This window comes from Suillus discolor (assembly GCF_016758755.1).
Source record: "Suillus discolor strain FC423 chromosome Unknown F5147scaffold_419, whole genome shotgun sequence".
NCBI classification, from domain to species: Eukaryota; Fungi; Basidiomycota; class Agaricomycetes; order Boletales; family Suillaceae; genus Suillus; species Suillus discolor.
This window is the reverse complement of record NW_024541666.1, coordinates 1-12,364: the sequence shown is the minus strand read 5'-3', so window position 1 is coordinate 12,364 and position 12,364 is coordinate 1. Positions and strand designations below refer to the sequence as shown.

General features: G+C 48.9%; 1 protein-coding gene across 1 annotated transcript; it reads left to right on the top strand.

Annotated features, from left to right (window-relative positions):
- The first annotated feature begins 9,606 nt into the window (after nucleotides 1-9,606).
- Nucleotides 9,607-10,212, top strand: F5147DRAFT_736142 (aldehyde dehydrogenase domain-containing protein). The gene is made up of 5 exons (XM_041439433.1): nucleotides 9,607-9,659; nucleotides 9,712-9,739; nucleotides 9,790-10,006; nucleotides 10,059-10,112; nucleotides 10,169-10,212. The coding sequence occupies exons 3-4, from the start codon at nucleotides 9,795-9,797 to the stop codon at nucleotides 10,066-10,068; spliced, it is 222 nt and encodes a 73-aa protein (XP_041284216.1). The 5' UTR covers nucleotides 9,607-9,659; nucleotides 9,712-9,739; nucleotides 9,790-9,794; the 3' UTR covers nucleotides 10,069-10,112; nucleotides 10,169-10,212.
- Nucleotides 10,213-12,364: the final 2,152 nt, after the last annotated feature.

The following is a 12,364-nucleotide window of genomic DNA, read 5'->3' as shown; positions in this document are numbered from 1 at the left end:
GTGCCAATTAATTCGCTTGTACCTTCAAATCAGGTGCAAATCAGGCGCGGTGAGCTCGCATACGTAAAAAGTTTGCATCATGGACAAACACTTAACACGATTTAGGATGGCGCACGACCACGAGCATTTCCACGGTGCCATATTTGACAGCTGGAGAGCTCATCGCAGAAGCATTCAAACTTATGCCGGTTACCTTTCACTGCTTGACTTAACGCCCAAGTACTCTGAATCAAGATCTCGATTTTTCCCTTGAACCCGCGATCCTCATTGCGTGTGTCATCAGTTCAATCTCAGATGTGGGTCAGCCATGCTGCTCAAGATAAGATTCATATGTCTTCCATCATGTGCTTGCCTTTGACGTGCTTCTCCATGCAAGGTGCTCGGCGTGTCAAAGTTTAATGCCCCAACTTCGCAATCCCTACCCCGCATTGGCTTTGACATCACTTAACCCCGCAGTTGTCACTCTAGCCTCTCAGGAGAATAATTTTTTCTGGTGGTCTTATTGCATGTGCATGATGGGGGACATGCAGTGGCAGTATTTAAAGAGTCGTGAACAGAGTGTCTTCAGCTTAACGATCCCACCCTTCCACTAGAAATCTCATGTGAGGGAGATTCAGGCGCTTTCTCCTCGCACGACTGACTTATGTTACAGTAAACATGTGTCACCGTCAGGTTCAGTGCGCCAGACACGGTTGTGGCCACGAAGAGCCCATCGGGGACGCGAAGGTTAGCCCCAATGCAGTGATACTGCATTTGCACTTTGAAGTCACTGACAAAAACTGAAAGGTGGATTGTCAATCCTCTCAATGTCGATACAGCGCTGCACATCCACGAGGCTGTCCAATTTGCTCTAGCACATGTACTCAATGGTTTGTTGCACCACAATATGTAGAGAACTAATGACTGACTGTAATTTTGTCTCACACCAGCATGGGTAGAGCCCAAACTATTGTCGTCCGAAATGGAAATCCGATGTGTTCCCATTGTGCTAGACAGAACGCATAAAAGATCGGACCTGCTGTGCTGTCACAGCTACCAAATGGGCCTTGACCCCGCCATGCATGCCGATCACAGCTTGCTGTCCAATCACTTTGTACTCGCAGTCCGATCTTGGATTGATATTCGCAACTACCATTATTGTTGATTGAGTTATAAGCATTAGGCCCATCCACTTAGGTCAAGGGCATTTCTCGTACTTGTACTTACTTATACTTAGTCTTCCAGTTACTGAGGACCAGCCAGCCGTGTGGTCATCAATACTCAAATTGAGATGTCTTCTTTCACTTCCCGAATTATCTACCCACGAGGATACCGAGTCGTAGAGCAGTGTATAATACCAGCTTCGTGAGAACCTGAATCGGCATGCAATCTGACAGAGTTACGCCTTCGCCGGCTGTTGATTGAACATTGTCACCTCTTAAGGCGCAAATTTGGGATCGATCACTGAGTGCATAGGCGGCCCGCCTATAGTCCCCTAGAAAGGCTTTATACGTATAGAAGGACAATAGAAGGAAGCCAGTCATTCATTCTTGATCAAATTGTACACGAAGGGCTTAAGTACTGAAGTACTAGTAGCTTCGGATCATAGCAAAAGGATGTGGCTGCCAGGCGGTGTTATATGTTGTGTAGCTTCGGACTTTCCATAAGTATGTGTATGGCCCGGTTCCAATAAGGAACTTTAATCACTAGAAGGTTAATCCAAACCATGAACCTAGTAGCCGCATTTTCTGGTCCATCTCAGGCAGCATATCTTCGCACCCTTCCTGCCATTAGAGAACGATGCTCAAATGTACATGCCATGGCGCAACAGGGAAAGCTGGAGTATTTTGATTATAGCCCAGATCGTGAATCGTCCGTTGTGAATTACTGCCTCGAAATCATGAAGGTTCCACCTCGAGTTGACTCTCAGGCGTTACTCATGGCTGACACATATTTTAGAGAGACTTTCCCGCAGCTGATGGCGGTGTTGACTTTGCGTCTGTGAGGATTTATTTCTAATCGGACAGCCAGTGTTAGAATCACATCCATAGATCCCACCGCATGGAAGATGGAGGCATCTAGATGCAGGAAAATCACGCATAGCGCCTTTGAGATAATGGGATGAAGAACAAGGGTCGCCAGTCAGCGAGAAAGAGAAATGCAAGAGGTTGATTGATTTGTTCCTTGTTTCTGTCCTACTGGATGCTGGAGCTGGCAACCAATGGGTGTACAACGAGTCAGACGGGGAAAGCTACAGTCGGTCGGAAGGGCTTGCAGTTGCAACTGTACATATGTTTGACCAAGGTCTTTTTCGGGATCTCCTGTAGCTCAGCCTCATCGCGTCGATGGTAAGGGGAACATCCTCTGTGTCTAGGTTCTCATCTGATTTTCTTACCTAAAGCGCAGGGATTGTCTCAGATTAATGAATCGAGAATCGCCTCTGCTATGCAAGTCAGTGATACCAATCCGATGGTTGGTTTGTCGGGCCGAACTTCCCTCTTGGTCAATCTCAAAACCGCGTTGGAGTCTAATCCCCGCTTCTTCGGTTCTGACGCTAGACCCGGAAATATCATTGGTATTGATCGTTGTCCACTGTTTGATTAAGTGGTTGATCACTTCTGATGTTCACAGACTTCCTGGAATCCGAATCGAAGCTTGATGGTTCGTCCCTGCGTGTCCATATCTCATCACTGTGGGGAGTTTTGCTCGAGGGCTTAGCTCCGATTTGGCCTGCAAGGTATTCTATCGGCGGAGTGCAACTCGGAGATGTGTGGCCGTGTTCTGCGCTCGCCACGGATGGGCAAGCCGAGGGAGACAACTTCGTACCGTTCCACAAACTAACGGGATGGATCACATATAGCCTGATTGAGCCCATGGAGAAGATTCTCAAGTGGAGATTTGACGGTATCGAGGACATGACTGGTCTTCCAGAGTATAGAAACGGTGCATATGATGTACCTTAGTGTGACACTGCTGTTGACGTTTGATCTAGGAGGTTTGCTGGTCGACTTTGGTGTTCTTACTCTCAAACCCGGTCTTAAAGCGCTCGCAAACACTGGCGGTGTTCCATGTCTTCCACCATCACATGGTGCTGTAGTTGAATGGCGAGCAATGACGGTGATTGAACTGTGAGTCATCAGTGAAACTGTCTTAAGATTATACTGAAATTCTTGGGCAGCGATCGCATCGCCGACGGCATCCGTCGTCAAGTTGGTGTGAACTCCTACGATCTGACCCTTGCCCAAGTACTAGAAAGCGCAACATGGAAAGGAGGGAGAGAAATTGCCAAGCGACTCCGCCCTTTAACCGGAGGACCGCCCATCGAGATAGAAAGTGACGGAACTGTTTTTTGAGGTTGTAACAAACATTCTTCCGGAAGGTATCAAAGCATGTATGTATAACTGTAGTTCAACATTGGAAGTACCCTGGTGACCAGGAAAGTGATCAAAATTCATGTACGTTTCAATTCCCTAGCTAGGCGCCAACACAAGACGAAAGCTACGGCCGCGGCCACGCCTCCCAACCTGATTTAGTTTTGTGATCAGCTGCTTCACTAGCATGTATGACGCCATTGAGCACCCACCGAAAGATTATTGCAATTGAATTGGGACCTGTATTTACAGAGGGATCTTCGTCTCGATCTAAAATTTGTCGCATCACATCTCCTGACGTAGTGATCGTACCGTCGACAGGTATGGCATTGCCCGGATGATGACTGTGTAAGACGGATTTCTGAGGATCAAATATTGCGAAGATGATTGATGACAGGCCAGTGACGAAAAATTGGGGTACTACGATAAATATATTATGAATGCCCTGGTGACGTTGATTAGATCTGACAGGGACAAGAATCTGAAGCACTGACGAGAATAGCACCGGCCTGTGAGCTCAAGCTGTTGGGATTCTTTTTCAGCCTATGAGGAGGCGGTGCATCATGAGACATTTGAGCCGATGAGACATTTATATCGGTCTGGCTGACTCGTGCTTCGTGGTTTATCATGATCCTCGGATAGCCGTCATCCTCTTCTTGTTCCAGTGACCCAGATCTCGAGTATGTCGGGTCTTCCAGGTCGGAGCCGACGAGATGCTGAGTTTCATCAGCATCTTGCCCATCATCATCTGTCCAGATCTTAGATTTGAGCGCGTGTCCTCTAGATATATCGAAGTCATTTCTTCATCGGTTGCAGGATGGACTATTGCCTCCGCGAGCTGAGAATGTAGGAATCAGGGAACAGTAGGCACATTCAGGGTTTGAATGATGACGTACCAGCGTAAATGGGCCCACTGTACTATGGCGAAACAAAATCCGGTCACTGACATGATGAAAGTAGCACCGCCAACGCTTGATACAACCCTTCACAGGTCAAATCGTCATCAAAATCATCACTTGCTTTGACGTGTAGGGACTTACAATGTGGCAGCCATGCATAATGAGAATACGAAGAGAGAGAATGCCCATAGTGTAGCCAGGTGAACCTGAACACGTTCCAACCACGGCTTCCTCGGTTGAAGAGGAGTCAATACAGCGACTTCTTTAGCACGGACGACGAAGAAAGGCATAATGATGTTTGCCGCGAGAGACACCAGCGCGCTGTAGATAGTGCGCGCGCGCCAAGACGTGTAGCCTCCTCGTCTAATATGACAGCTGAGAGATCGTCTTCTGGGGGAGGGGAAACCTGTTTGTGCAGTTCGCCGATATACACAGTGGTATAGAATAAAACAGGGAACCATGCTAGCGATGAACTACCAGATCATGGCTGTCAGATAAATGAAGCGTTATTCGAGACAAACGCACAAAAATTGGATATAACACTGTAAAGTAGGTCAATAGACATGGACCAATAAAAATATATGCTGCATACGATCTGTCTTATCACTCGGGGTAATCTTGTTAGAGTATTCCATAGATTGTATATTTCATTCTTTAGGCCCTTGGCGCGGGAGCTATGGCCGAGTGAGACAAAACTAAGTAAATAGAGATGACGCACTCGGTTGCAACAAGTATCCTCTCTTTGACGCAAACGGAGGTCAACAAATGTGTGAACATGAGTAACAGAGACGCGATGACTACTAGATCTTGTAGTTGAGCTCGGCCAAGGAAAGGTAACCATTGAGGAAGGTCTATTTCTCCCCTATGACAAGATATGAGTGTTCATAGCCATTAATCTGCCTAATCTAAGCTCACACAAAGAATCCAACTACACTGCCAATGGCCAGCATTCGAGCGGCCCATGCATTACCACTGGGCTTGATCTGATGGGGGTAGGGTGTCAACCAAAGAGCGCGATCCGAGCCCCCACTGCGAATAGATTCTGAGTTTCATCACATGCAATACTCGGGGTTTGTGAAGACAAACCTGCGTTGATGGAAAAATCTATGCAATATATCGATAGGACAGCAAGCCATATGGCAAGTGAATCATGCTGACAAATTCAGTATGGTCTGTCAGTTGTGTTGAAGAGTGCACGCACTGAGGGCGATCCTGGCGTTGTAAACAAACCAGCAAGTGGACGGGCGTATCCGAACAGAAGGGTCGCAACACAACACAATGCTGCACTAACACCGATTAAAGGTCGCCGTCTACCAAAGCGTGACTTTGAATTATCTGCTAGCACGCCTGAAGTCATGTTGAGTGGACTGAAAAGTAGGAAGTACAGGATAGGTACCTATCAAGGGCTGAACAATGAGGCCAGAGAGGGGCCCAGCAAGGAAGACGACTGCCATTAGTTGTTTTGACAGACCGAGGGACAACAGGTAGGGGGAAGCTTGCAGCGCGCAGTAGCAGTAAATAACCATCTAGTGAGGTGTAGGCTAACCATTTACCATATGACATCTCAACCGACCACAAGACCTGCACTCCCAAAAGCCCGACGGTAAGAGCAGGGAGACGTGTCAACGGGGGTCCCAAAATCCTGGCTCTTCCTATCCACCGGGATTCATCATTGAGGGAATCTTCAGCGAAGGATAAAGCAGAAAACCCGGTCATTCTTGCCGAGTGTGCCTAGCCAGTAAACTGTCTGCAGGATTTCGATTAGCTTGTAAATAGTACTTGGAAGTCCAACTATGGTTTTCAACTTATAGCCACCGAGCACTGCCAGCTGGGATTGCCTTTTCGAGATCGAAGACTTCAAATTGTTGCCATCACTAGTGGTCACCGCAGGACATCAATTTGCAGGAGTTAATCTATAGTGCTGAATGCTGACCCGCACACTCCTTCGTTCAAGGATACCTAATCTCAATCGCCTTCTCCATTCATCCTCCCGTATCAGCAGGCAGTTGTTTGACCCATCTACTGTTGAACGTGTCTCGGAGGATGTGGACGTTTGCATCGTCGGAGCTGGCCCTGCTGGTCTTAGTACTGCGATTCGACTAAAGCAGTTGGAACAGAAATTAGGAAAAGAATTAAGGGTCGTTGTACTGGAAAAGGGTGCTGAAGTAGGTGCGTACTCCAAACAGTGAATCTTTCCTGTGTAAATGCAACTCGCCCCAGGCTCCCATACACTCTCCGGAGCTGTCATCGAGCCTCGAGCCCTCGACGAACTCTTGCCAGATTGGGCCCTCCGCGATGATCACCCACTCACGCAGTCAGCAACGTCCTCTCACATGCGGTTCCTCACAAAGTCGCTCTCGATACCTATACCCCATCCCCCTCAAATGGCCAACCAAGGAAATTACATCGTTTCGCTCTCTCGTTTCACTGCGTGGCTCGGGAACATCGCGGAAGAAATGGGTGTCGAGGTTTACCCTGGGTTCGCCGGCGCCGGCGTGGTTTACACAGATGATGGGAGCGTTGCTGGTGTCAGGACGAATGAAGTGGGTCTGGACAGACTAGGGTGCATGAAGGAGTCCTTTGAGCCTGGAATGGAGTTTCGTGCAAAGGTCACCCTTATCGCGGAAGGCGCGCACGGCTCCATCGCCAAGGAACTCATTCAAAAATTTGATCTTCGCCGAAATTCCGATCCACAAACATATGGCATCGGCCTCAAAGAAGTTTGGCGCGTGGATCCAACCCAATATCGACCTGGTGAAGTTGTTCATACCATGGGCTGGCCCCTTGACTTCAGGACATACGGCGGTGGGTGGGTTTATCACATGGCTGATGGGCTCGTCAGCCTAGGCCTTGTAATCGGACTCGACTATGCCAACCCATATCTGAGTCCTTATAAAGAATTTCAGGTGTGTTCTTTTTAGTTGTTGCATACGTTCCTCTGATGTCCCATTCAAGCGCATGAAACACCATCCATATTTCGCAGAGCTCCTGTCTGGGAACTCCACAAGGATAGCATATGGTGGACGTTCGCTCAACGAAGGCGGCCTTCAATCTGTGCCTCAGCTTTACTTCCCCGGCGGTGCCCTGGTTGGTTGCTCGGCTGGTTTCGTCAACATCGCAAAAATTAAAGGCACCCACAATGCGATGAAGAGCGGTATGTTGGCTGCCGAAGCAGCTGCAGCTGCTCTATCTCAGGAGTCTAGCAGTGGACCTGCAGATATGTCACCGTATGAAACTGCACTGAAGAATAGTTGGGTTTGGTCAGACCTTAACGAGGTTCGTAACTTACGTGAAAGTTTTCACACCCCCTTGGGTATTTGGGGAGGTATCATGTACTCTGGCGTCGATTCTCTCCTCCTCAAGGGACGCACTCCTTGGACTTTCCGCAATCGAGCAAGATTGACGGATGCACAGCATACTCAACCCGCGTATCGATTCCACCCTATCAACTACCCTCCTCCGCAGCCCCCGTTGTCGACAGATTTGCTGACTTCGTTGACTTTAACCGGCACGAACCATGCAGAAGACCAACCTGTGCATCTCCGTGTACGCCAGGGCGACAATGAGAACACGGCCCTTCGAAAGTCGCACGTACAGCGCAACGTGAGCGAGTATGCTGGGTTATTGCAACGGGCTTGCCCTGCTGGTGTTTATGAATATGTTGAAGATGAGACCGCAGTAGATGGGTGGAATGGACATAAACTAGTGATAAACTCACAGGTGCATCTCACTCTTGAACCATCTACTACGTCTGACATCGATCGTCGCAGAACTGTATCCACTGCAAGTTATGTGATATTAAGGTCCCCACACAGGATATCACATGGACTGTTCCCGAGGGGGGTGGAGGTCCAAAATACAGTGAGTGTCCTTTGCCGACTATTTTCATTGCGATGGCTTATCTTATTCTCATCATTAAGCTATTACCTGACTGTAAAATAGTGCAGAGTAGCTCTACACAACGTATGTCGTCGGGGCGCATCACATATATTGCATGCCGGGGCACGCTCTCCTCTGACGACATAAGTTTTTCTTCAATCTTCAGATAAAATCTTATCCCACTATATGATGTAGTACAGTAGAATGAATTGATTCATATGACGAGAAACGACGTGCTACGACAGTGTGATATTACTAGTAGTAGGTATCGCGGCAGCGTAAAAGCAGGTGCGGGGCGCGCAGCAGTAGCTTAGGGAACTGCATGAGTAAACCCGCGGGTGTGGGCAGTCGTACCCGCACCCGTACCCGCACTGGCAGTGCGGGTACGGGTTTTACTGCGGGTATCAACACATTGGACCCAGAGTATTACCCCCGACGGGCATACCTATGGGTCACTGTGTGGAAAATAGGAAACAACACGCGCGTGAATCCGTCGACAATAGATGGTGGAAGCTCGGTGCTGAGTGACATGGATGGTGGAGCACGAAAGATGGGGGAACAACTAAGCAGAGAGTCAGAAAGTGATGGCCGTGGCGCCGTCAGCGTCCACTAAGAAGCTCGGAAGACGAGATCACACACCATCTGAGAGCATGACATGGTCAGAGCACTATCAACACCGGGTAAGCAGGTCAAAGGACAAGGACACGCACTTCCTGAGAACGGGACACGACTGCAGCACAATCAGCGTCAGGTAAGCAGGTCAAAAAAATGAGATCACGCACAAGCTGAGAGCAGGACGCGGCCATAGCACCATCAGCGTCGAGTATGCAACGTAGTAAAATATGAGATCACGCACTTGCTGAGAGCGGGATGCAGCCAGAGCACCATCAGCGTGGGGTAAGCAAGTCAAAGGACGAGAACAGAGAGAGTTCCGAATCACCAGTGTGTCATCGTGGTCTTCGAACTTGATGCGTTGCGATTCGTATGCTGCGAGCCGTTCCTGAAGTTGCTGAATTCGAGTTTCGGAGGGAGTGCTGGCACTTGCGCATATACCCACCCTTTGTGCGCATATATCCACCCTATCAAGATATTCTGAGCCTATTAAGCACAAAATATGATACTTACATCATTCTTATGTTGCGGGTAATCTTTTGAATGCTGCAAGAAATCGTTTGAATGATCTAACGAAAGAGACGAAAACAAGATCAGCGTGGGGTAAGCAGGTCAAAAGACGAGAACACGCACATACTGAGAGCAGGACGCAGCCAGAGCTAGTGATGTGCACGGCCCGGCTTCAGGCCGTGGGCCGGCCAAAGCCGAGCCTGATTAGGCCGAGCCGAGCCGGGCCCAAGTCAGGGCCTGACCACGGCCCAGGGCCCGGCTTGAGGTGTTGAAAAGCCTGAGCCGACGGCTCAGGCCGCGGCTTTTTGTCCCTTATCGGCCTCGATATTTCTTCGTTCATTCGCTGACAATCCGGCAGACCACCGAAGACAAGCTCACCTATACTCGTCACGAACCAATTGGTGTCGTCGTAAGTACACGTATATCAGCTCCCAGATCATCCTCTGATGTTCATCTGATAGGGTCAAATCATCCCATGGAATTTCCCATGTGCGTACACATCAGCCGCTTCGAGTGTCATGCCCTCATTCGCTTCGCAGTGCTCATGATGGCATGGAAACTTCACCTTATTAACGAGGCTGGCTTCCCACCCGGGGTGGTTAATGTCATCTCTGGTTACGGAAACACTGTCGGTAATGCCATCTCCTCGCATATGAGGATAGAGAAGGTCGCCTTCACTGGCTCAACCCTTGTTGGTCGCAAGATAATGGAGGCCGCTGTGAAGAGCAACCTCAAGCGCTTCACGGAGAAAACTCGGTACGCGTGCACGTTTATGATACGATATATCCGCTAACGGTGACGTGTTCAGGTGCAAATAAGAGCCTCGCGCGTCAAGGAAAGCGCTTTTAGCAAGGAATGCGAGGTAATTCCATTTCACGCCTAGCCCGCTCGCTCGCTGACAACATCGCCTCTCAACAGCTCTACCAATCGATAGACATCACGCACCCAGTCACAGGTGAACACAACAGCATGCTCATCCTCGCGCACGTCAAGTACTTCCATGTGCGCAAAGACATGCTCACGGGCAGACGCACGATACCAGCATCCATGCCTACACGGTTCATGAATTTCTTTTAGTATCTCACCGTTACACATATGCTTAGATTGAATTTCAGATCATTTTGTTCTTGAAAGCCGTCGTTGAGCCCAAGCCGAGCCGCGGCTTTGGCCTGGCTTGGGCTCACGGCTCGGCCTGAGCTTTTGCAAAGCCCAAGCCCCCCAAAGCCGAGCCTAAGCCGGGGCTTTCAGGCCGAGCCGGGCCCGCACATCACTAGTGAGATCATTTCATTTGCTTGTCACTTCCCATCTCATTGTCTTTCCAGTTTCCTGTTCCTTGTGAACAGTGAACACCTTTGCTCTGACTTGACGCATTTCTTCAATTGTGAGATGTTCTAGATCCCACCCACCTGGGAATCTCTGCTTATACTTGCCTCTTCCTTTTTCAGGGCTTGAAGAAGTGTTTCGGTCGAATAAACCAAGAAGGTTTCTTACCCAATCTTATGTTAGCGTTAGAAGTAGTCTGTTTCGAGTTGTTGATGTTGGTTTCGTTTCTTGGCAATTCAAAATATTTATAATGAACAGACTTTGGTTGGCCTGACCTTTAGGATCCAAAACATAGACAGACGGTTTGCGTTATTTTTTAGGTTACCGTCTGCTTGTACCTGAATTCACTCTGGGGGCCCCTTGCTCGCGCAACGGGGTCCTTGTTTTGCTGGCTAGTACCTCACCGTCTGCGTTCGAACGAGACCCGAGTGAGGCCAATTAGATTTGGCTGCATTGGGAAACGGATGACCGTACACATAAGTCGCTGCGCAGTGGCAGTGCGCACGCATGTACAACTTCAACCAAATATTCAAGTTGTTGGACATGGACGAACCTGAAGTCCTAGAGCAAATTCCACTACCCTCTCGAGACCATACGGCAAGGTTATCATGAGCTTGGTCACCACACTCACATGGTTCTTCGAACTCAACTTGGTGATAGCGCAAGGCTTAATGCCTCCAAGCGAGAGTGTTTGCTGTTTATTAGCATAGTACTAGTAGAACAAATGCAATCACTCTTTGCTATTGCGACGGCTGAGATGCCGATAAATTCAACGAAGCATGCCGATGTGCACTGAGAAGAAGATTAAGCTTTTGTTGCTTTTGCCTGTGAATTCGAGCCCGAGAGCGACCATTATGCACATCATAAATAAGAAATACAAGAACATTGTAGCCAATGATTTGTCAGTCTCGATCCTAGCATTCCGATCAGCATCAGTGGTCGTCCGCGCCCGGCCACCCCCATCTAATGAGCCGAGTCGCTCCGTCATGCCACGACCGTACTCTGCGGCTAGCTAGTGTGGACGTAGTAGAACCACGAGTGCCAACGAAGGTTCCATTCGACTGAATGATAGCGTCGAGGAGCACCGGATGCCTGGTAACAGCCACAACTTTTAGCGTCAGAATGAAAATATCACATCTAATCGGCTCACCATTTTCCATAGATCACCCCCGTCTGCTCCGCTGCATAATCTACCCACATCCACCCCAACGCCTTAACATCTGACTATCACTCCTGGTCCCTTTCGTCGCTCGTCATGGTAGCCTCAATCCCTTTTCGTGTGCGAAGCTCTTCTTGCACCTTAGACACCCTGCGTGCAATGACAGACAACGGGCAAAGCACTGATCCACTGGGAACTCCTCGCATTGCTGGCTGAAGTCACCGTACCGTATGTGGATCGATATATACTAAAGTTAGATCTCTATGCCCAAAACTTTCACTCACGGGAGGAGTTGGCCTGTATGATGGGCGCTTATGTAGTAAAGGAAATCGAAGGATAATAGGTGATCGTCCGGAGGAAGGGAAACTAGTGCTGAGGAGAAGGACGATTCGTTAATGATAATTCCAGGCTTTTCGAGCGAGTTTCTAGAAACCCGAGTGATGCGAGAGACGAAAAGGATGCATGATTGTGGTGTACGCTAGGATATGTCAGCTCGACCCAAGCTGGGGTTCGTGTCCATGAGACATCTGTGATGGCCACGCGTTTAATCACCGAAGAGGGATGTTCGAAGTTGTCTCACCGAGTTTGAGCAGGTTCAGGGGGGAATTCGTCGTGGTGTTTGGTTGGAGTTG